We start from the raw sequence: 25654 nt of genomic DNA, 5'->3' as shown, positions 1-25654 counted from the left end.
CTCATCTCCCTAGCCCTTTAAAATTTAGGAGTACCCCAGAGGTATTTTGGAATACTCTAGGGAGTTCCCCAGTGGTGCCCTTGACCTGTTCTCTTCTGCACACTCTCTTGGTGGTTTTATCCAGTCTAGTGGCTTTAAATACCATCTAAATATTGATAAATCCCAAATTTATATTCATAGACCAAACTTCTGTGCACTCTAGACTTTTGTATCCTACTTTCTACTCAACATCTTCACTTACAAATTATTCATCTCAACTTAATATCTCTACAGCTTAGTTCCTGATATCCATATCCTAATATCTGTGCCACCACCATCCAGCCCCATCTCAGTGGATGGCAACATTATCCTTCCATTGTTCACACCCAAAGTGTGTAGAGTCATCTCTGACTCCGCTCTTTTGCTCTCACTTCATCTAAGCAAATCCTGTCAGCTTCACTTTCAACACGCCTATCTAGAATCTGACTACTGTTCACACTGCCACAACCCTGGCCCAAGAAGCCACAATCTCCCGCCATGACTGTAGCAATGCTTCCTCACTGGTCTCCCTGAACCAGCCCTCACCCCCATTCAATGTATTCTCTACACAGGTATCAAAACAACTCTGTCAAAATTTAAGTTACTTTAGTTAAAAGCCAAAATCCTTAGGATTTTCAAGACTGTACATGATCTGGTTCTCTGCTACCTGTCAAACCTCACCGTCTGTTTCAACTTTTCCTCACCCCATTCCCTGCTTTCCTAGAGCACATCAGTAAAGCTCCACCGCAGCAGGGTCTTTCCACTTGCTCTCCACTCTGACTGGCACGGTTTTCCTCCAGATACTCCCATGACTGATGCCCTCCAGCCTTTACTCAAAAGCCACCTTTCCTTGGTCACACTAACCAAAATTTCTCTCTCTCTCACAAAAACAACCCCCAACATTTCATATTCCCCTTCTCTGCATTAGTATGTCCCCCCTCTTTAGTACTTTAGATTATCAAGCATCCTATATATTACCTGTCTCTCCCACCAGAATGTAACTTCAAGGAGGGCATGCTTTAATCTTGTATTCACTTCTGTACCTCAGCACTTTGATCCCTGAATCTACACTTATTCAATAAAGATCTGAGTGCCAAGCATATGCCAATTAAAATAAGATACCGTTTTTGCACTTTGTGCAACAGTAAATATTTGGAAAGAGTGTTAGCAATGTCAAAATACTGGCAAGAGTGTTGGAAAACACGTACTCAGAGTAGTAGCACTGACTGTAGGCTGTTTCTGAAGGGCAATTTGGCAACATGTATCAAAAGTCTTAAAAATGCTCACACCCTCTGATTCCATCGAAAGGAATGTATCCAAAGGATTTATCTGACCAGCTCTTATACTCATGTACAAAGTTCTTCAGTGTAGAATTGTTTCACACACTATAAAAACAAAACAAAGGGGCGCCTGGGTGGCGCAGTCAGTTAAGTCTGACTCTTGGTTTCGGCTCAGGTCATGATCTCAGGGTGGTGAGATTGAGCCCTTTATCAGGCTCTGTGCTCAGCATGGACTCAGCTTGAGATGCTCTCTCCCTCTCCTCTGCCCTTCCCACTCGTGCTTGCTCTCTCGCTCTCTAAAATAAATCAATCTTTAAAAAAAAAAAAACAACAAAAACCTAATGTTCAAAGAAGTCTGAAGAAATACATGGCAGCACATTTCGATGATGAAATATTACAAGGTCGTTTAAAATCATGTTATTAAAGAATAAGAAGGTAAGAATCTAGGAAAGTAGGAACCACACCTTTTAAATGAAAAAGAAAATTTAATCAACTCATTAAGTGATTGTCTGTTAGGTGTGGGTTTCTGAAACAGTAGGAACTGTTTGCCTCCATTAAATATATTTGAGCACACATACATGAGAAAATGCAAAAAGAAAAGGCACTGAATAATTATTAATTGTGAAGTCAAAAACTATTTGGCATTGATGAGATTAAGGGGGATTTTTTTTTTTTTCTTTTCCACTTTTCACTGAAAGGGTTATACTTTCAAAATAGCCTACTGGGGGAGGGAGGCACCTGGGTGGCTCAGTCAGTTAGTTGTCCTACTATTGGTTTAGGCTCAGGTCAGGATCTCAGGGTCGTGGGATCAAGCTCCATGTGGGATTCCACACTCAGTGGGGAGTCTGCTTGAGATTCTCTCCCCACCCCTTGCCTCTCCCTCACGCTTCCCCACACTCGTGTGCACACGCTCTCTCAAAAATAAATAAATCTTTTTAAAAAATAGCCTACTGGGATGGGGGCAGCAGAAACCTGATGAGCTATCCAAATTAACTGGTTAATTTCAAGATCCAAGAGGGGTAAAATAAGGTTTACCTCGCCTGAGACCATGTTTCTCCCTTTCCTTTCCTGACATTCAGACACCCGGGCTCTGTCTGGACTTCTTCTGCCTGTTGGCTACCAGAACACCAATGGATTGTGTCCTAATTGCCCAACCACCCTCCTCTGTATTTCCAATTACCTTTACTGACTCAGTCTTCAATCTCTACATTCCATACTCTGAACCCCAACTGTCCCTTCATTTCTACTTCCTAGTATATCAGCTAGGTCCTAAAAATTACCTCGATCCAGATGTAGTCTTCTTAGTTGTAGTTCTAGGATCCTGATGGCAAAAATTAAATAGCAGAAAGCATCAACACTAAACCAAGACTGGTACCTACCTTTGTAAAGGTGTACCTCAATCATATCATAGAATTACCTCTATTCTAGCAAAAAAGAGTTTCCGTAAACTTTGGTATTGGTAATCTTACCTTCTTCTGAAATCCTACAGCTTTTTTTTTTTCCCTTAAAATATCCTAAGGACACGTGATGAGGGATGAACTCATCACCTCTCCTAGTTGACTGGTAATAGCTGAGGGCGAGCACCATGGCTTACTCATCCCATAATTCCTCTGGGTCTGAGTACGACTTGCACAGTATACACTCCTAAAATGTCAAGTGAATCAATTATCTTCCAGAACACAGTATTTCAATAACCCTCTACATTTATGTACTGCCAAATGTGACTTTGAGAGTCCACGTTCTTGAGTTAGCAAAGACGAGGTCGTATTCATAGGGCACAAGAAACAACTCCGCATAACCAGCACCATTTACTTAAACTCAAGAGTAAATGCGAAAATCAAGTCATGGTGGTACAGGTGAGTCACAACAAAAACAGCAAGTATTAAGAGGGTGGTAATCTGACAGAGAAACAAGAACATCCCACAAAGCAACGTTTTCACAAGGACTTGAATTGCGTAGAAGCCCAGTGTTCATGGTGATACTGTCCGTACCTGCCTCTCCAAGTGTGTTCACAACAAAATCAACTTCCACAGTCATGGCCCTGGGAACATGTGTCCCACAACTAAAGGTATAATAAACTCAAGACGTGGAAGAGTTGCATCCTTTCCCCAGCTGCCATACAAAGATGAACAAGGGTCTTCATAGGTCATCAACAGGTTTATTTATCTGGTGGTGAAGGAGCTCACCTCGCACTCACAGGGCTCCTACCCACGGTGGGGAAAAGGCACATGGTGAGCATCCTGGCTCTTTAGAAGCCAAGGTTCATCAGCAGAGCTACTTTGAACAATGCGGTCACTGAGACTCAAAACTGGTCATCTTAAGTTTATTTCCTTCTCTAAGGTTACAAAAATATGCAAGTGAACAGATTTTGCACCAACTCCCTTCAAAGACATCACCAAACCTCAGCAAAGTGAGCTGGCAAATACAAAGGAAGAAGCTACCCAGTCCATTATGCACAGCCACTACTCTGACACTTGACTCTCAAAATTCCCTCTCTCATCTCCAAGTGGGTCCATACGGACACACTGCTGCATCCCCTCTATTTCTCAGACTTCCTCGCCTGTGCCCTGGATGCATTCCGATGCATCCAGGAGCTGACCGGCAGCCATCCCTGCAGCTTTGATCTTTATCAGCTCTTCTCCTACAGGCTTCCTTGCTCTCTACACATGTTGATGGTCCTAAACCTCAAACATCCACACACCCTTTGAGGGGCTTCTCGGTCCTTCGAATTCAACATGCCCCCAACAACACCCATCCGTCTCCTCCTGAGAACCTCTGCTCACTACTCTATTTCTCTGTCTCGCTTCATGGCCGCCCAACAAGCAAACTGAGGAGACATGGGACTGTTCGCCACCAACAGAAGCTGACGAGACCCCCTTCCTCCAAAACATTTTTAATACTTTCACTCTGCTTCCTCTTCCCACACATGGTACAACTCTTACAAGTTTGTGTCTTGACTGACTGCGAGAGAACTGATCGACCTCAACCATACCTGGGGCTCATCCATCACTTACCCCAACACTCGGTCTGTTCGAGGCATGCCGACCTGCCCTCAGTGTTTCCACACGCACCATACCCTTTCATAACTCTCCACTTGCACCCTTGGGAATGCCAGCAACTTTCTATGTCTGGCAAACTTCTACAGGCACATTCCAAGGCCAGTTCAAATGTCATAGCTATTCTCCAGTCTGCCCTTAGGCCCAGTCAGGGGTGTTCCCTTCTCTGTGGACACACAGTACTTCACAGAAGTCTCCATTCAAATCAGGCCAGACAACATTTTTAAACACCTGTTGTGTAATAGGTACACTGTGCTGAGCACCAAAAAATATAAAAATAACCAAGACCTGGACTCTCCTTATGGACCTCACAATTCAGGAAACAGACATGTACAAAAATAATCAGAGAACAGCATAATAAGTGCAAAATATCACAGAGGCCAGGACAGGTCAGCTGCAGTTTTAAAAATGAAAGAGTTTGCATTCAAATGATGTGCTTCAACACCCCTTTCCAGCTCAGCCTCCAGCGAGTGAGATCATGACAAGGGCCTATTATTTCATCGTGTTTGTATTCTCCGAATCTCGTACGTAGAGTGCCCGGCACATAGCAGGCTCTCAAAACTTTTCTTGAATTCATAAAGTAAGAGAAAAGTGCATAGTGACCCATGATGCCTCATGCATGGGACATTCTAGAAAATAATCTTCTCCAGAATTACTTGCCAAGTGAGAAGAACTGAGTGGAATGCCTGTAAAATGATTGAGAATGCAGTGATCATGTCAGGAAGGAATAAAACAGAAGACCCTTGTCTCCTAGGTGCCTGTAAGACCCCACTTGGTTGGCCTCATCCCTACTCGCTGGCTTCCCACCGCACACACTGGGCAGCTCCCTGTCCCTCAAGCACACCCAACTCCCGCTCCGTGCTGCCTCAGCTCCATCTTCGCACTTGCTGTAAGCTCTGCCCCCGGGAGGGCCTGTCATCTGATGTCTTAACATCTCCCTCCTCCTGAGCCTTCAGGCACCGGCTCATCTGTCACCTGCTCAGCGAAGCCTTTCTCAACCACCTGATATTAAGATCGAACTCCCTTCACTGCCTTTCTCAGCATTTATCATCTTACATTCTCAGCATTCACTTAATTTTCTGAGGCGCCGGACTAGAATTTAAGCTCCGCAAGGGCAAGAACGTATCTGTCTTCATTCCCAGCACAGGCAGGTACTCACCAGACACTTGTTAGGTGAGGAAGTCAGTGTGTCGGACTCCCGGGTGTATTTATGGAGGCTAAGAGCACAGAGACTGCTTGTTCTGTTTCCTGTCTCCATAAATTATGAACTGGGTCACTTTGTGCGAGTTACTTAAGGTTTTAAAACTTCAAATTCCTCATCTGCAGAAATGGGAGGAGTACACCTGTCTATACCTCATGAGTTGTGAAAGGAAATGAAATTAAGGATTTAGAAAACTTAGAACAGAGCATGACACATCACTGGTGCTCAGAAACATTACTACGGCTATTATTTTTATGCCAGGAAACCTTGAGATACCTTCTTTAAAAAGTGTTTTAATTACATGCAAATATAGAAGCATCAAAACCAACACGTTAAAGTTAGCTTTTAGAATAAGTTACTAGGGGATGATTTCTGGTTTTTAAGAATGTATAGCGAGTATCCTTCTCATAATTCTGCTAGCTATTTCTCTCAAACTCTCACCTAGAAAAGACTGAAGTGATATAAAAGTGAATCGAAATGATTTTAAAGTCCCTTTAACATGAAATAGACAAAATTAGCTTACAAAAAACAACTATGGAAAAAACAACTTAGCAAGAAAGCTCAGAAACCTATAATGCTAGGCAAGTCATTACAAGTTTGGGATGTACTCCTGGTTTGAGAGGCATTTATTTTATTAACCCACAATAAACTGAATTAAAGCAAAGGTTTATCCTCTCGAAATGTTATTTTTCTTTCTCCAGAAAAACTAAAGACTATTTGTTTCATGAGGTCTTTCTTCAGGCTCTGGTAAAATCAGACCAACCCCTGAACATTCTTCTTTTTCCCCAGAGTCCTAAAGCATTTAGGGGCCTTTCCACACCCTTTATACACCCTTTTTGTGCTGCTCTGTGGTTGCGTCATAAACAAGCTCTTGCCCTCCCCAGGTAGGTTACATGATCCACAGGGCGGGGAGTGTATTCTGTCCTACTTCTGTAATCCTACCTTGCTCAGGCTGGTCACTGGAAGCGCAATTACAGCTCTGTAAGAAGGAAAACACACATTCATAATCTAAAACCTGGTAAGAACTGGTATTGCCTTCAGAAGAGGGTGGCTGATAGGTCTGAAGATGACTGAATGAATCATGAAGTATTTAACTATTCAGTGACTTACTCAGCAGCATTAATTTGCAATAACCATGTAGCATCTTTTAAATTATGGTAAACTGACAGAGAGCTGTAAGCCAAGGGCCTGAGAAGAGAAATGCCAATTTCTAAACCATTCAGTTGAGTGTGAGGATTTTAATTTTTCAAAACTCATAGTCATACTAAAAGTTTTTGTTTTTTTTTAAGATTTTATTTATTTGAGAGAGAGAGAGAGAGCACGAGCGCACACACAGGCAGAGGGGAGGAGCAGAGAGAGAGGGAGAAGCAGACTCCATGCTCAGCAGGGAGCCTGATGCAGGGCTCGATCCCAGGACCCCGAAATCATGACCTGAGCCGAAGGCAGACACTTAACCGACTGAGCCACCTAGGTGCCCCAAGAGTAGTTCTTTAGACTGATAATGTGAAGGCTAAGAGAATGGGCTCCAGAGCCCTATCACCTGGTTTGAATCCTACCTCTGCCACTTGCTAGCTGCGTAACCTTGACAAATTATTTAATTTCTGTGTGTTTTCCTCTGTAAAATGAGGATAAGCCTCACAAAACTACTGTGAGGATTAAATGCACTCAATGAAATGATTAAGACAGAGCCTAAAACTTGGTAAGTATTTTGTAAGTTTAGCTGCTATCATTGGCATTATAATTACTATTATCCTACTTCTCCTCACAATCTCATCTTATTTAATTGGAGCGGTTAAAACACACATATACTCTAAACAAAGATACTTTGAATCTGCCTTGTTGTCATCAGTCATGATCTGATTTCATACAAATTTCCTGTTTTTTTTAAAATTATTTTTCCAGTTTTATTGAGATCTAGTTGGCACACACCACTGTGTAAGTTTAAGGAGTACAGCATAATGGCTTGACTTGCATATACCGTGCAGGGGTGACCTCAGTAAATTTAATTAGCATCCATCTCATACAGACACAATAAAGAGCAAAAAAAATTTTTTTTCCTTGTGATGAGGATTGTGAGGATTTGCTCTCTTAACTTTCATACAGATCATACAGTAGCATGGGCTATGGTCATCATGCGTACATGACCATTTCCAGATTTTGACAAGTAAAATGGGTTTAATCACAATTCTTTCTCATACTCAGGTTAAAGCTTCAAGAAAATGGCTATTTCAAGTCCAGATCTGGGTTTTTACTTAGTTCTCTGAAAGGATTTATTGAAAACCCCAGTCGGCTGGAACATTCCTGCTGCTTACCTTTCAGGAGAGTAACTTTGTATACAGAGTACAGAGGATGTCCATTTGGTTTCAATTTTCTAACGCACAAACACCTCATTGTATTGTACTATGGTAACACACTCTCAGTGATCTAAGGCACATTGTTTTTGCTCCTTGATCTTATGCTCTACTTTTAACTCTGTGGTGATTAAATTTCCTGTCCCCCACAACAAACACCTCTCAATTTATTGTGAGCTTCCAAACAAGCTAGTTGCTGTTTTTTGTTTTTGTGTTTTTTAAATAGAGCATAATCAAGTTAGTCTTCCAACAGTTCAAATAAAAACTCAAATGTGAATCCATGAAGTTTCTGGTTACATTAATTTTTTTTCCCATTTCTATACAGAAAACCACCAGGTAAAAGAAAACTTAGTTTTTATAACTCAGACTGAAAACTCTGAATACGTAACTTAGTTATCAAGTTTCTTTATACAGGTTAATAAAAGCTAAATAAATGTGCTTGGCTTTTCATTAAAACAGGCCTACTTTTCTCTTAAGGCAGGATATTCTGTAGTATATGGAAAGGGGACTTTAAAAATGCTTAACTCTTTGGTGGAACTGATCAACTACATAAAAAAATTTCCATTTTTGAAAATAAAGTTGCGCCCCCGCCCCCCATCCTCCCAACCACAGGGGACACGTTTCAAGACCTCCAGTGGATGCCTGAAACCAGACAGGACCAAGCCCTATGTGTGTACTGCTTTTTTCCTACACATACATTACCTATGAACAAGTTTAATTTATAAATGAGGCACAGAAAGAGATCAACAACTAACAATAAAACAATTACAGCAATATACTATAATAAAAGTTATGTGAACATGGTCTGTCTCAAAATATCTTCACCCTTCTTCCTGTGATAATGTGAGGTGACAAAATGCATGAGGAGATGGATTGAGGTGAATGATCTAGGCATTAGGATTTAGTGTTAGGCTACTACTGATTTTGTAACAAAACATCAGAAGGAGGATCACCTGCCTCCGCACCATAACTGACTACGGCTAACTGAAATCGTTGAAAGCAGAACCCCGGAGAGCCGGGGACTACTGCATGTCCTGGGTACCGGCCTAATCTCCGGAGAGTATGCGCACTTCTGGTTTTCTGGGTTTTGAGCATCCTGTGGTCCAGAGAATCTTACTAGTAGTAGCCACTGCCCAGGAAGTTAGGCGAGCCCCCAGACTGCCCGTAGAAAGATAAGGAGTGTAAAAGTTGACAGGTCCTGACATTCTCAAACCCTCACATTTCACAACGCAAGGCTGAGGCCCACGGTAGGGAAACACCTCGCCTGCGTAGCTCACTGGTGCCAGAGCATTACTAGAATACAGAGCCTCTAACCTAGAGGCCACCGTGCCAGTGGCCACAGCTCCACAGCTCCACCAAGCCACAGGCGCTCCTAACATCCAAACAGGAAGGGAGCAGCTCCCCATCACCTGGCAACCACCGTTCCCCTTACCCTGCCATCAACACTAAGAACCAAAGCTTTGATTTCACTTACGCCTCAACTCACTAACTGTGGCAATTTCTAAAATCAGGATCATTGTTCCTCTTCCAGTTTTCTCCCCAGTGAAGAAGACTTCAAGTGAATTCTTTCTTCCCACTCAGCTCCTCCAGGGATGGGAGTGGAATGTGCTACATCCCTCTTCCTCCCACCCATACCTCGTCCTGGTTTTGCTCCTCCGAGCCTCAGGATCTTAATGCTAGGCCTGAATCCAAACAAATCACCCTTCAAACACTTCTGCTCATTATAGGCTTCTCACGCAGGAGGCCTCAAAATAGAATTAGAAAATAAAACCCGAAACTATCAAGGTGTAGAGAAGTAATGAGATCCTCTGGGATCTGCCTGGTTTTGTTAGTTTCTGCTAAATGTTCTCACATGTGTTGACACATCACTCTAGAGGTATTCCCCCCCGCCCCCAGACCATTCAAGAGTAGTCACTATTTTTATAGAACTTACTTCTAAATCTATCGGGCATGCCTTTAATTCACACAAGGTTGTACCTGTTAAAATAAAGGGTGTTCCCCACAGAGTGTTCTCAGTCAACTGGAATGGCTAGCAGTGTTTTTTCTTAGTCTCTACAAAACAGGCTGACTTTTCCATTTCCTGTTCTGATCTGTAACCCAGAGAAGTCTGTCCATCTGCCAAATTTTTAGTAAGACACTTAACAGCTACTCTTAAAGCGCTCAAATTTCATAAACCTGACAGGCCTTCAAAACTACTACTTCTAAAATATACACCAACGTAAATAAAAGTTCATCTTAGCAAAGTTTAACTTCTTAGTCACTCTTATATCCCTGAAAACTTACCACACACCTTTCAGTAAAACTCAAGGAAAAACTAATCTCTTTTCACACAGTGAGGGCCCACCATGAGTCTGGTATGTAACACTTAACTATTATTAAAAAAATTTCTAATTGTGAAATTTGTATATAACAGGCACCCAACTGTTTATGATTTTTCTTGAAACTTAGTTGTTTTATGCACCTATTTCTCTAACTAGGCTTTACGTTGCTCAAAGATCAGAGCTGTGTCTATGACTTTTTCTCCCTTCCCTACGTAACATGCTGATCCACAAGAACCTAAATGTTGTAGTGACAAAATGTGTTAGTTTTATAATCAAAACCTGTCTTTCTGCTTTCTGACATGCTTAATTTTACATTCAAATAATTCACAAACTGCTATAAGGCACAACTGATTTCTTCTATTCTTACCAGAACTGGACACACGCCTGATCCTCTGCGGAGATAAGGCCCGATCAGAATTGAGATTTCTACTGTCACTATTCCTCCTCAAACAGGAAACAGAAGGCCCCGCTTTGGCTTTTGTACCAGGTGTTTTCCTCAAATTGGAGGAGTCAGGCTTGGATATATTCCTGCCTGATGTGTCTGCAGTTTTTGAAGCAGAACCCTGTGAAAAAATAGTTAAGATTTTAATCCAGATCATACCTTCCTCATACCACTTCCTTGTGGCACTATGTCAATGCAACAATTTCTGTCTAAGCAGATATGCCAGATGGATATTTAATTTTCATTTTTAGTATGAAGGAATTAAACCTCTTCATAGTTCAGTCTTCAATCCATCATGATCCGTCTCTTGTGCCCACCAGTGGAACTATTCCCAAGATGACCAGTGCCACAAGCTGAAGTCAAGCTACAGCTTTCAATCTGTTCTCTGTAGCCCATGTCCTACGGCATCTGATGCTGATGATGCCAACTTTGATTTCTCCAACAGAGCACATTCCTGGTTTTCCTTCTATCTGTCTGGTTATTCCTCCGCTGGATCCTGTCTCAATTCTAGTTGTCCCAAGGGTCCTAAACTTGACCCTGGTCTTTCCTTGCGATATGCTCTCCCCAGGTGATCTTGTCCACTGTTTCAACCACCACCTACACCCTGTTGTATCTGCAGTCGACGTGTCCTAGCCAGCACTCTCCTGCGTTTCCCATGTATTTAGCTTCTTCCTTTACCTGTCCACTTAGCATTCTTCAGGCACCTCTGCCTAGCAATGCCAAGATTAATCGTATTATTGTTTTTACGGATCAACATATGGCCCTTACGGAATAATACTTTAAGTTCAAAATACATGTTTCCACTCATTTGATCTTCATAACCCTAGAAGTTATTACTTTTATCATATCCCATTTTACAGAAGAATATGAAGTAGTATCTAACTTTAAACTAGTTTTACCCACCCATCTCAAAACTTATCTCTTCCCATATTTACCACAACATACCCAGGCACCCAACATAAACAATGAAAGCTATTTCTAGGTGCTTCTTTTTTTACTTCCTAAACTCCTGACAGTCTTCTTTCCCTTTTGCATCGACCTTAGCACAAGCTTGCATCATTTCTTCCCTGGATTACTGAAACCACATCCTCAGGATTTCTGGGCTCACCAGCTTCCACTCCAATTCACGTTCCATTCCATTGCTTAGGTAATCTCCTTAAAGGCCAAACTGGGTTAGGCAGCTTCCCTCCGTCTTCCAGATAAAGTCAACTCCTAACAAGGCACACCCAGCCCTTTTGGATCTAGCAACCCCTGCTATCTCCTTCAGCTTATTCCTTAATGTTCACAGTTCTGCACCCCTGGCTCCTATCATACTCACTACTCTGGAGTCCCCTAAGTGAGAGTATCTTCTCATGTTTCTTCATCTCTGTAGAGGTTATTTCCTCTTCCCAGAATACCCTTCCCATTCACGCTTGTCCTTGGAGTTCCAGCTAGTGGCTAACGTGATAGCTCTCCTAGAAGCTGTCCTTGACAACTCTCCCCACTGCCACCACGCCATCCCGCCTTCTGCAGCACGGTAGTTTACACATACTCCCAACTTAATATTTAACATGCCCTTTTGGTTTATCTTCTGATATTACCCACCACACCAGGTATGAGGTTTGACCAGAGGTGGTATCTTTCCTTTCTGTATCCCTACAATCACCATCATATACAGTACACAGTAGGCAGCCAATAAGTATTCCCATTCTACATACAGGAAACGAGACCCTGAGCTTTATTCAAGGAAAAATTCCAACACTGTAAGCTAGTATTTGTATTCTGCCTTTACATAAAGAAAAACTGAGTCTCACAGAGACTGAGTTATTTGCCCGATGTCATTCTCCCAGTGAATGATGGAGCTCATCTGAAAGCACAGGTAACTCTAAGTCCATACTCCTAACATCTGTGCTGCATATTCCCCACTGGTACCCTTCTTTAATAAGTCATAAATAGATAATTTCCAACACAGATATGTAAAGCCCCATGCTACCGACAGTTGCATTCATCTACCAGGTGAATTAAAAATTTAATAGGGCAAGACTTCCAGGGAAGATGGTAGAATAGGACCCTAAGCTCACGTCATCCTACATATACTAGATAACCCTCACATCAGTGCAAATAACCCAGAAAAGTACCTGAAGACTAGCACAACAAACTCCACAACTAAATGTGAGGAAGAGGTCACATTAAAGAGAGTAGGAAGGTCAGAGACATGGTGGAGAGCTAAACACAGAACTTCTGGATACCGGAGGGAGGGAGCTATAAACACAGGAGAACAGCAAGAAACAGACTATCACACAAGGAGCCTGCATACTAATCTCCATAGCATTTGGCTTTGAAAATCAGAAGGGCTGATTTTGTGAGTTCTTATAACCAGCAGGACTTAAAGCCTGGAATGCTAAAAATCAGCAGGCAGTCAAGGAGAGACTGGAGGGCAGGCTATAGGAAGCTGAGTCCTCACCCTTAAAGAGTCTGCAGAACAAACAGCCTGAGGAGATACAGCTTAGAAGCAGCATTTTGAAAAATGCCTGGGGTAGACAAGAGGGAAAGTTAGTTACTAATCTCAGAGTTCCCAGAGAGACTTCTCCAGAAACAAAGGAGTTGACGGGCACCATTTCCCTCCCCCACCCCCAGCATAATCACAAAGCCAACTTCAGGAAACAGCCAGCACTCACTACCAAACTTGTTTATACCATGCCCTGCCCCCTCCAGCTAGGCTACCTCAGTCCTGGTGCTGTGGTTTCCTTCCTTCAGAAGCCCACCCAACCTTGCTGAGACCACATCTCCTACCTCCCTCAGAAGACAGCATGCACCTTGTTAAAACTGCACCCCTATGCAGATGCACTTCATGGAGCGGCCATGGCCAGCCCCACTCTCCGCAGTGGCTGAGTGTCCCCTGTGGAGAAGGAATAGTGCCTACAGCTTATGGCACCAAGACCTCACTTTTCCATACTTCCCAGAGCTACCCTGGCTGGCCTCCCAGTCTCCCCAAAGGCTACACGATCCCAGCAGAAGGGCACCCAAGGGAACAGTTTGCAGCACCCTGCCCCCACCTGCACGCACTTTATGAAGCAACCCAGGCAGGCTTGGTCTTGGAGGCAGCTGAGAGATCCCTGTGAAGGGGACCAACATGACCTTGTTATTTGAAGTGTGGGCCTTACCCACTGCTTTCAAGAGCAACAGACATAGCTGACTTTCCCAACACACAGAAACAGACCCAGAGAGCTAGCAAAATGAAGAAACAGAGGAATATGTCCCAAATGAAAGAACACGGCAAAATCATAGCAGGAGACCTAAACGAAACAGAGATAAGTAATAAGCCTGATAGAGAATTTAACACGAAGATATTCCCTGGACTTGAGACAAGAGTGGAGGACATTTGTGAGGCCCTTAACACAGAGGAAAAAAAGAACGTGTCAGAGATGAAGAATACAATAATTGCAATTAAAAATACACTTGTGGAATAAATAGCAGGCTAGAGGAAGCAGAGGAATGAATTAATGACCTGGAAGACAGAGTTTATGGAAAATAATCAAGCTGAGTAAGTGAAAGAAAAAACAATTATGTAAAGTGAGAAGAGACTTAGGGAACTCAGGGACTCCATCAAGTGTAATAACGTTCACAATATAGGGATCCCAGAAGAAAAGAAGGGAGAAAATTTATTTGAAGAAATAATAGGTGAAAACTTCCCTAATTTGGGGGAGGAAACATATCCAGATCTAGAAGGCACAGAGATCCCCACAAAAAACATCAACACAAGGAGGTCCAAACCAAAGACACACAGTAATTAAAGTGGCAAAAAGTAGTGATAAAGAATGATTTTTTTGTTAAAGATTTACTTATTTGAGAGTGAGCGAGAGAGAGAGAGAGAGAGAGAGAGAGAGTTCAAGCACCAAGCAAGGGGGAGGAGTAGAGGGAGAGGGAGAAGGAGACTCCCTGCTGAGCAGGGAGCTCGATGTGGGGCTCAATCCCTGGACCCTAAGATCATGACCCCAGCCAAAGGTAGATGCTTAATCAACTGCGCCACCCAGGCACCCCAGTGATAAAGAATGTTAAAAGCAACAAGAGAAAAAGACAGTTACATACCAGGGAAGCCCCACAAGGCTATCAGCAGATTTTTTAGCAAAAACTTTGAATATACCATGCCATTCCCTTCCAGCCTGCAGAGTGCTAAAAGGGAAAAATCTGCACCTAAGAATAGTCTATCTAGCAAGGCTATCTTTCAGAATAGAAGGAGAGATAAAGAGCTTCTTAGAGAAATAAAAAGTAAAGGAGTTCATGACCACTAAACCAGTCCTACAAGAATTACTGAAGCAGACTCTGAATGGAAAAGAAAGATCATAAGTGAGAGTATGAAAAGTAGGAAATATAAAATAAGTAATAATATAAGTATTTCTTTAAAAAACAGTCAAGGGATTCACAAAATAAAAGGATGTAAAAACATGACATCATATACCTAACACACAGTGGGAGAAGTAAAGAGTGGGTTCAAACTTAAGCAATCATCAACTTCATATAGACCTCTATATGCAGATGTTACACAAACCTAATGTTAACCACAAATCAAAACAAACCAGTAACAGATATACAAAGAATCCAAGTATATCACTAAAGAAAGCCAGCAAACCATGAAATAGAGAAGTGGAAGGTCAGAAAAACACTATAAGAACAAACACAAAACAAGTAACGAAATGGCAATAATCTATCAATAATTACTTTGAATGTAACTGGACCAAATTCTCCAATCAAAAGCCACAGAATGACAGAGTGGATTAAAAAACAAGACCTATCTATATGCTACCTATAAGAGATTCATTTCAGATCTAAAGACACATGCAGATTGAAAGTGAGGGGATGGAGAAACATTTATTATGCAAATGGAAGTCAAAAGAAAAAGCCAGAGTAGCAATCCTTTCATTGGAAAAAAGAGACTTTAAAACAAAGACTGTAAAAGAGACAAAGAAGGACAGTATATAAAAATAAAGAGGACAATCCAACAAGAAGAAATAACAATTATAAATATTTATGCACCCAACAAGGGAGCACCCAAATACATAAAACACTTAATAACAAAGAAACTAATTGATACCAATACAGTAATAGCAGGGGACTTTAACACCCCACTTACATGGATGGACAGATCATCCAAACAGAAAATCCATAAGAAACAATGGCTTTGAATGACACAATGGAACAGATGGATTAAACAGATATATTCAGAACATTACACTCTAAAACAGAATACATTCTTTTCAAGTGCACATGGAACATTCTCCAGAATACAGCACATATTAGGCCACAAAACAAGTCTCAACAAATTCAAAAAGATCAAAGTCATACCATCCATCTTGTGTGACCACAACACTATGAAACTAGAAATCAGCCCTAAGAAAAAAAACTAGAAAGAGCACAAATACATGGAGGTTAAATAACATGCTACTCAACAATGAACGGGTCAACCAAGAAATCAAAGAAGAAATAAATTACATGGAAACAAGTGAAAATAAAAACACAATGGTCCAAAATCTTTGAGATGCAGCAAAAGCTGTTCTAATAGGGAAGTTTACAGCAATACAGGCCTAGCTCAAGAAGCCAAGAAAAATCTCAAACAACCCTAAACCTGAAGGAGCTGGAAAAAGAACAACAAACAAAACCCCAAACCAGCAGAAGGAAGGAAATAAAGATTAGGGCATAAATAAATGATATAGAAACTAAAATATCCAATAGAACAGATCAATGAAACCAAGAGCTATTTCTTTAAAAAGATCAACCAAACTGATGAACCTCTAGACAGAGTCCCCAAGAGTGGCGTCAAATAAAATCACTAATGAAAGAGGAGAAATAACAACCAACACTACAGAAACACAAGAGACTATATGCCAATAAATTGTGAAAAATTATATGCCAATAAATCGGACAACCTACAAGAAATGGATACTTTTCTAGAAACCTATCAAAACTGAAGCAGGAACTAGAAAATTTGAACAGACCAATGACCAGCAAAGAAATTGAATCACTTATCAAAAAACTCCCAACACAGTCCAGGACCAGATGGCTTCACAGATGAATTCTACCAAACATTTAAAGAAGAGTTAATACCTATTCTTCTCAAACTATTCCAAAAAAATAGAAGAGGAAGGAAAACTTCCAAATTCAATCTATGAGGCCAGCATTACCCTGATATCAAAACCAGATAAAGACACCACACACACACACACACACACACACACACACACACACAAAAAGAGAGAAAGAGAGAACTACAGGCCAGTATCTCTGATGAATATAGATGCAAATAAGCCTCAACAAAATACTAGCAAACCAAATCCAATAATACATTAAAAAATCATTCACCACAATCAAGTGGGATTTATTGCTGGGATGCAAGGGTGGTTCAATATTCACAAATCAATCAACATGATACATTACATCAAGAAGACAAAAGGAAACAAGAGAAAGGATAAAAACTATTGTTTCTATAGATGCAGGGAAAACTTTTGACAAAGTACATCCATTCGTGATAAAACACCCTCAACAAAGTAGGTGTAGAGGGAATATATCTCAACATAATAAAGGCTATATATGAAAAACCTACAGCTAACATCATACTCAATGAGAAAAAAACAGAGCTTTTCTCCCTAAGGTCAGGAACAAGGCAAGGATGTCTACTCTCACCACTTCTATTTGACATAGTACTGGAAATCCTAGCCACAACAATCAGATAAGAAATAAAAGGCACCCAATTTGTAAGAAACAAGTAAAACTTTCACTATTTTCAGATGACATACTATATATAGAAAACTCTAAAGACTCCACCAAAGAACTACTAGAACTGATAAATGAATTTAATCAAGTTGCAGGATACAAAAATCAATGTACAGAAATCTGTTTCATTTCTATACAATAATGAAGCAGCAGAAACAGAAATTAATAAGACAATCATGTTTACAATTGCACCAAAAATAATAAAATATCTAGGAATAAACCTAACCAAAAAGGGGAAAGACCTGTACTCTGGAAACTATAAAACTGACGAAAGAAATTGAAGATGATACAAAGAAAGGGAAAGACATTCCATGCTCATGGATTGGAAGAACACATGTTGTTAAAATGTGTATACTACCCAAAACAATGAAAAAATACCAATAGCAGGGCACCTGGGTGGCACAGTCAGTTAAGTGTTGGACTCTTGGTTTTGGCTCAGGTCATAATCTCAAGGTCATGGGATCGAGCCCCACACTGGGCTCCTCACTCAGCATAGAGTCTGCTTGACATTCTCCCTCACCCTCTGCCCCAACCCCTGCTCATGCTTTCTCTCTCTCAAATAAATTTTTCTTTAAAAAAAAAAAACAAAAAACACACATACAACAGCATTTTTTTTTTTACAAAACTAGAACAATTATAAAATTTGTGTGGAACCACAAAAGACCCCAAATACCCAAAGCAATCCTGAAACAGAAAAACAAAACTGGAGGTATCATAGTTCCAGACTTCAAGTTATATTACAAGGCTGTAGTGATAAATACAGTACGGTACTGGCAAAAAATAGACACACTGAGATCAATAAAGAGCCCAGAAATAAACCCACAAATACATAGTTAATATTTAACAAAGGAGGAAAGAATATTTCACCATACACAAAAATGAACTCAAAATGGATTAAAAACCTAGATGTGAGACATGAAAGCATAAAAAGCCTAGAAGAGGGCACAGGCAAAAAGGTCTCTGACATCAGCAGTAGCAATATTTTTCTAGACATGTCTCTTAAGGCAAGGGAAATAAAAGCAAAAATAAACCATTGGGTCTACATCAAAATAAAAAGCTTCTGCACAGCAAAGGAAACAACACAACTAAAAGGCAACCTACGGAATGGGAGAAGATATTTGCAAACGACATATCCAATAATGGGTTAGTATCCAAAATATATCAAGAACTGATACAACTCAGCACCCAAAAAACAAATAATCCAACTAAAAAATGGGCAGAAGAAATGAACAGACATTCCTCAATAAACATCCAGATAGCCAACAGACCCATGCGAAGATGGGTCTCAACATCACTCATCATGAGGGAAATGCAAATCAAAACCACAATGAGATGTCACCTCACACCTGTCACAATGGCTAAAATCAACAACAGAAGAAATAACAAGTGTTGGCGAGGATGTGGAGATAAAGGAACCCTTGTGCACGGTTGGCGGGAATGCGAACTGCTACAGCCACTATGGAAACAGCATGGAGGTTCCTCAAAAAAGTTAAAAATGGAACTACCCTATGATCCAGTAATTGTACTATTGGATATTTACCCCCAAAAATACAAAAAACACTAATTTAAAGCAACAGATGCATCCCTATGTTTACTGCAGCACTATCTACAATAGCCAAATTGAGGCAGCCCAAGTGTCCATCAACAGATGAATGGATAAAGAAGTGGCAAAAATATACAATGGAATATTACTCAGCCATAAAAAGAATGAGATCTTGCCATTTGCAATGACATGGATGGAGCCAGAGAGTATAATGCCAAGTGAAAATAAGTCAGTCAGGGAAAGACAACTACCATATGATTTCATTCTATGTGGAAGAAACAAAACAAACAAGCAAAGGGGGGGAAAAAAGAGAGAGAGAGACATATCAAAAAAACAGACTCCTGATTATGGAGAACAAATTGATGGTTACCAGAGGGGAGGTGGATGGGGGATGGGTGAAAGAGGTGATGGGGATGAGGAGTGCACTTATCATGATGAGCACTGAGTAATGCACAGAATTATTGAATCACTATACTGCACACCTGAAACTAATAAAACACGTGTATTGACTATGCTGGAATTAAGATAACTTAAAGTATTTACAGGGTTACTTAAAAAAATAATAAGGCAATATCCTAAGAGAACTACACCAAATTGGCCAGAAAAAAGCATGTGATTATACACAAACTACAAAATCTTCTACCTCTACCACAAAGCTGGCTAAGGTTATCCCTTAGAGAAAACCTTTTAAAAGGTAAAACACATTTTTGTTAAAGATTTACTTTTGTAAGCTGGTTAAATCAGATTTACTCTGCCTTTCAAGCCAACATTCTGCAAAATTTTGAAAGTCTGTGGTGTATGAAGCAGAAAGGGCCAGGATTCCAGTCAGGAGCCCTTGGTTTGAGTCTTGTTTTCCTACTTACCAGCTGTGTGTGTTTTAAGTAGCCTTTCTGAAGCCTTTAAATGTGGCTAACAACTGGCCCATTGTTGTTGGAAAGAGTGAATGACAATGTATACAGCACTGGAATATTACAGGGAAAACGTAATGACATATATATACAAAACCTGAGCAAAGTGATCCAGAGCAGGCATCAAGAAAGGATCAATTCCTTCCCTTTCAGGTGATTCACTGCCCCTTTAGCTAATACACTATCCCACTTACAGAACCTCTGTAATAGGTAGGTAGCTATACTCAACTTGTATCAAATTAAAATCAAAATCCTTCCTCCAAATAAGAAACTTTCTGAAGTTTTGGATAAACCCTGACCAAACAACAGTGAGATTGTGGGCAACTTAATAATTCAGTAAACTCAGGGGCACCTGGGTAGCTCAGTCGGTTAAGTGTCCGATTCTCGATATTGGCTCAGGTCATGAATGGAGATCGAGCCCTGCTTCCGGCTGCATGCTCCACAGGGAGTCTCCTTGAGATTCTCTCTCTCTTCCTCTCCCTATGACCCTCCCCCCACTCATGTGTGCACATGCTCTTGCTCTAAAATAAATAAATCTTTAAAAAAAAAAAAGGGGGCGCCTAGGTGGCTCAGGTCATGATCCCAGGGTCCTGGGATCGAGCCCCGCATCGGGCTCCCTGCTCCGCAGGAGGCCTGCTTCTCCCTCTCCCACTCCCCAGCTTGTGTTCCCTCTCTGGCTGTCTCTGTCAAATAAATAAAATCTTAAAAAAAAAAAAAAAAAAAGAATTCCGTAAACTCAAGGCCTAATTTAGCCCCAGACCAACAGGGCACAATGAAAATTAACATCCTTCCAGCACTGTCTCATCAAAGATCGAGGGCAGATTTAGAACCTTTGGGTACTGCTTAAGTGACCAAGAAATGGGAGCTTGAATCAGCCCGAAGCAATGTTTACTCATTCAGCTCTCTGCAGAGCCCGTGGCCTGTGATGGTTTGCCCTGTCCCTTCCCCAAGATAACGTGAAAATGTGTAAGAGGTGATGGGACGCCTGGGTGGCTCAGTCGGTTAAGCACCTGCCTTCGGCTCATATCATGATCCCGGGATCCTGGGATCGAGTCCTGCATGGGGCTCCCTGCTCAGCGGGGAGCCTGCTTCTCCCTCTCCCACTCCCCCTGCTTGTGTTCCCTCTCTCGCTGTGTCTCTGTCAAATAAATAAATAAAAAATCTTTAAAAAAAAAAAAAAAGAATGAGGGTTTTTTTTTTTTAAAAAAACCATTTGATTAGTGTCTGTGCTGAAAATATGGGAATCCTAAGCAAGATTCCAGAAATGAAAAGCGCTTCTTCCCCAAGATATCCTGGGATCCATTTCAACCTGATGATTCTATCACCTGGCTCCAACAGGAGCCTGAAAAACAGCTTTATGTCTCATGTGTATAGATCGAAAGCCTAAGATTTACTCAACGCACACAAAAACTTTTAATTTCAAAGTTATACAACCAATTTATATGTATGGCAAATGTTTTTGAGAGAAACTTTATGTTCGTTTTTTCCGGCTGTTAGATGTCAATACATGACAAAAGCCTCCCGTAAATCAAGGAGGAATACATGTATTGTTTTTATGTATATCTATAAACACCAAACTAAAAATGTTGATTAGAATTACCAGAGGTTATAATTTCACTTGGCAAAATATCAAATTATAAATGATATAAAACAAGTTCCCGACATTTGACTTGAAAAGAACTTAAAAATAAAAATCGGAGTTTTGAAATGGGCAATGGCATTAGTTTAGACATCACTGTGTGGGTACCGTTGTTCCCCCAAAAAAGTTAGAAAAGCCAAAACATCTCTAAACCCATACAGCTCAGGAATATCCAGTGTTTCCTAACTTATCTCCTAAAAAGGACCTGACAACTGCCTCACACACCCTCAAAACACTTCTAAAACAGCCCTTCAACACTTTACTCCACCTTACGTGCTTCTTTCCTCTCAGACATGAGCCCTCCACAGAGAACGCAGAGGTCTCACATCTGCCTTCCAACCTGGTGCCCAGCTCCATGCCTGGCCCCGAGGACGGAAGCCCAAGGAAAGCCTACGTGGGGCCAGAAGTCAAAATGTTAAGTCCCTACTGTGAAAATCAGTGCTAAGGACAAGTACACAAAGCCCCAGAATGGTCTGACCAACATTTTTAAAACTCAGAAAACTAGTTTCTTCATGCTGTTGACAAAAATATAGGTATGTTTAAAGAAAAACAATCTTTAAACCGCATGTGAATTTTTTGCTTAAATGGAACTATCTAGTCTCCTCCTCCCCCCTACACACACACACACACACACACACACACACACACACATCAGATATGTGACAGGTGCTATAGACAACAGACTGCTTTTTCACTGTACATGAATAAAAGGGGTTTGTTTATTTTAACGTATCAGGAATCAATAGGTTAGGGCTACAAGAGACCTCAGACTTCTACTAGTCTAACCCTTTCACCTCTGGGTATCAAAGACTATTTGACCAAATTCACATTGGCTGATCAGAGGCAGAATCTCCAACCCCCCTTTACACAGGCGAGGGCTCCACTTCCCAGAGCAGCTTCCTCCAGAAGAGACCAGGAGTTATTTTTATGTTGATACTGTTTACTAGCTCTCTCCAGCCCTGCCATTTCTTAAATGTGGCCCAACACATTTTAAAGTTCATAAACAAACCTTTCTCTTTTTCATAAGTGTAAAATATAAGCAGATGTTTAACTTCAAATAACTAATTATACCACAATATTAAAGTAACTCGTTCTTTCACCTTATTAAAAGGAATGTTGGTATGCAATACAAAATACTGTATTTTTCCCCATATGCAGTTTTCCTATATTGTAACCAATTAACACTCTAAAGTGTGCAACTTACAAGACAAAGAATAACTGAATAATATATTAACACCTGAAAGCAAATTTGCACAGCTAGGTCTGCAATATTATTGACTATCTGTGTTAATCAATGGCTAGTACATCTCTCAGCTTCCTCCACCCTTCACCGAAGCAAGCAAAAATCTCACTTACCAAAAACAGAGAACCATATTCAAAGGTCTCATTCATAATTTCCTTCTTTAGCTCTTGTTTTTCCATAGGTGTCCCATTTTCTTTTTCACCCTTCTTTTCGGGGCTAATCCTATTGATGCTGGAAGCATATGTTATTTCCAAACATCCTGTGCTTTCCATTTCAACAGGGAGTATGTCTTTGATCTTCTGAAAAAAGGTAGCCACGGACCCAGTCTCACATGCTGAATTAGAACTTGCTTTGTCAACATCTTCCTGATTCGATTTCATGGCAGATGTTGTTCTTGGAACTTTGTGTGAAGCATTTTTAGAATGAGTTGTAACATGCACAGCCTGGCTGGTAATGAGTTTATTAAATTGCTGCTTATGCATCTTGTTAATTAGGATTTCTGCTTTTGTATCTGCATTCAAGTCAGACCTTGGTGTTTTGCTCAAAGCTGTCAACTGTCTTGAGGAAGACCCTGATGAGGGTGATGAGGCACTGCTTAACTGAGGTCTGGGTGTGACCTTTGATAAAGCAGGGTCTTTGGACTGCAATACTGGTCTAGACATAACTTTTGCTTTGACATTCTTAAAGTTTGGTCTTGGGTAGCTTATAATTTCGGTTTTTCTAACTTTGCTGCCTACAGGGGTATTCATTTTAGTTGTCAGTTTTCCTAGATTAGGTTTAGACATGTTCATAGGTGCCCCCTTCAAGTTTGGTAAATTTCGAAGCTCTCGATGACTCTTCTCCACTTGACTACATTTCTTGGTCCCTTCAATAGGTGAAATAGAAAAGGTTGCATTTGGGGAATCTAGGACTGGCGTTGACATGCAAACTGGGTTATTTGTGCTAATGACCATATCATTTGCGTCCCAACTCAGTTCAACTGATGAAGCCATCTTTTGTCCTGGTGGGCTACTCAGTATCAATTCAGTGGTACGATTTTGGGTTTCTAAATCCTTTTCATTAAAGGCATTTTGTGTGTCTTCAGCCACAGTGACTTTGTGTTCTGGGTTCAGCACTTGGGCTTCATTTTTATCAAAAGCTGGCCCCAGTAAAGGGCATTCATCATCTATAAGACAATAGGACACTGTTTTTCTTAGATTTTGGCCCATTTTCTCTTGCCCATATGAGCTCTGTGAATGTGTCTCACTATTCGGCTCATCTTTAGATAAACAAAAGAACTCTTGTAATACAGACCCATTGGGAACACCCATGCCCTCAGAAACTGGCGTATGAGCTTGTATCTCTTTTTGTCCAACCAGTTTTTGCTGTGACCCATCTGTGTAGTCACTGGTGACCTGTCTTGAAGAATATGGACACTGAATGCCAGTATCTGGAACAACAACATCAGTTTGCATCACATCAGAAAATGCTGTGTAAGTTGTGTCTTGAGCCTCTGCTTCTGTGGCTTGTGGGTTTTCAAAGCTGTCTTGATCATAATTTGTTTCTCTCACGTGTATGTTATCAGAATGTGAAGATGTATGAATGGAACAGGATAAAGATGGATTTCCACCCCTCGTGCCAGTTGGCTGCCGATTTCCAGAGGTATGCAGAGACTGACTCTTTTCAATGGCATGATGGGTTATAAAGGTGCAGTTAACATGATCCACTGTCATGTCAAATGTTTGGTTTAGCTCCAAGGCGGTAGGATAGTCTGTATAGTGCAAATCATCGTTGTTGGATTTCCACACAAAAGGCAGAGATGTCTCAGCACTCTGGTCCTGAAATGATTCTAGGGAATGACATTTGTTAGGCAGGTACTTAGGTTCCTCTGTATTTAGAACATGTGCACAAGACTGAAGTGTGGAATCTTTACAGATATCGAACACTTCCTTACCAATCAACTCATTTGAAGACTTCTGCTGATCAAGTACTTCCACACACCGAGGGGTTGAAGCAAGATTTTCATCAATGTCCCCAGCAGAGTTGGTTTCATAATCAACCACCATTTCATCTGGCTTGGCAGAATTCCAATTCACATTATTGGTTGAAGAGTTTTGTGTGTGTGGTGATTTTTGGTTGTATGCATATGTCTTTCCATTTTTATCACTGATAAATAAGGATTGCAGCTCATCTTCTGTCTTCTCATCTGAATTATCATCATTCATCCTGAATCTTAACTTTAAAACTCTGCCATTTTATTTCTTCTTTAAATCCTTTCAAATGAGAGGAAAGGAAAAACTGTCCAAGCTTTAGCACAGGTGAAAGTTTCTAAGATGCTTTGAAGTTGTAATGATTTGTTGTTCCCTGGAAGAAATAAAATGATCAATTCAAGTAAGTATTAAAATTAGTAAGTCACTGCTTGATTAATTTCAATCACTTTATTTTTGTATTTGGAACATACACCTGTGGATAGGAGTAAAGATATCCTTAGCTCAAGTAACACCTCCTTTCAAAGATGCTTTTTTATTTAAGGGAATGGGGCAGAAGACAGAGACACTGCTAAAATTGCCCCTGTGACTGACTTCACATCTGAGATACCGCCTCCATATTCCCATTGATTCTTATTTGTCAGACGAGGGAAGGAAGCTCAATCTAACAACAGCCTTCCCTTCTTGTTGGTTAACCATTGGTGCTAATTTGCTGAGGACAGTCCCAATTTATGCCTGTGGTCCCAACATAATTAGTAATAATGCCTTTTCATATTCAGAAGGGTCCCTTATTGTTTCCATGGAGAGTGATTACTAGACAGACCTGTCAAACACAGCAAATGAGCTGAAGATCAATGAAGACGTAGGGAAAAGAGAAATGCCAATGCCATTTTCATTCTCTTTCTCGAACATATTTCAAAGTTGGAAAAAAAAAAAAA

The 25654-nt window shown here is 40.8% G+C and overlaps 1 protein-coding gene across 1 annotated transcript in view; it reads right to left on the bottom strand.

The window, feature by feature from the left end:
• The window catches only part of MTUS1 (microtubule associated scaffold protein 1), a 132023-nt gene that overhangs the window by 69070 nt on the left and 37299 nt on the right, over positions 1-25654 (bottom strand). The window contains exons 2-3 of the mRNA XM_081812887.1: positions 22863-25092; positions 10595-10790 (exon numbers count right to left, since the gene is read on the bottom strand). Coding sequence (XP_081669013.1) covers positions 10595-10790; positions 22863-24953 — 2287 coding nt within the window. The 5' untranslated portion in view covers positions 24954-25092. The remainder of the gene's footprint in view (positions 1-10594; positions 10791-22862; positions 25093-25654) is intronic.

The sequence above is a fragment of the Leptonychotes weddellii genome, chromosome 2, assembly GCF_054177405.1.
Source record: "Leptonychotes weddellii isolate Sample4059 chromosome 2, ASM5417740v2, whole genome shotgun sequence".
Taxonomy (NCBI): Eukaryota; Metazoa; Chordata; class Mammalia; order Carnivora; family Phocidae; genus Leptonychotes; species Leptonychotes weddellii.
This window is presented reverse-complemented; position numbering and strand designations above follow the sequence as displayed.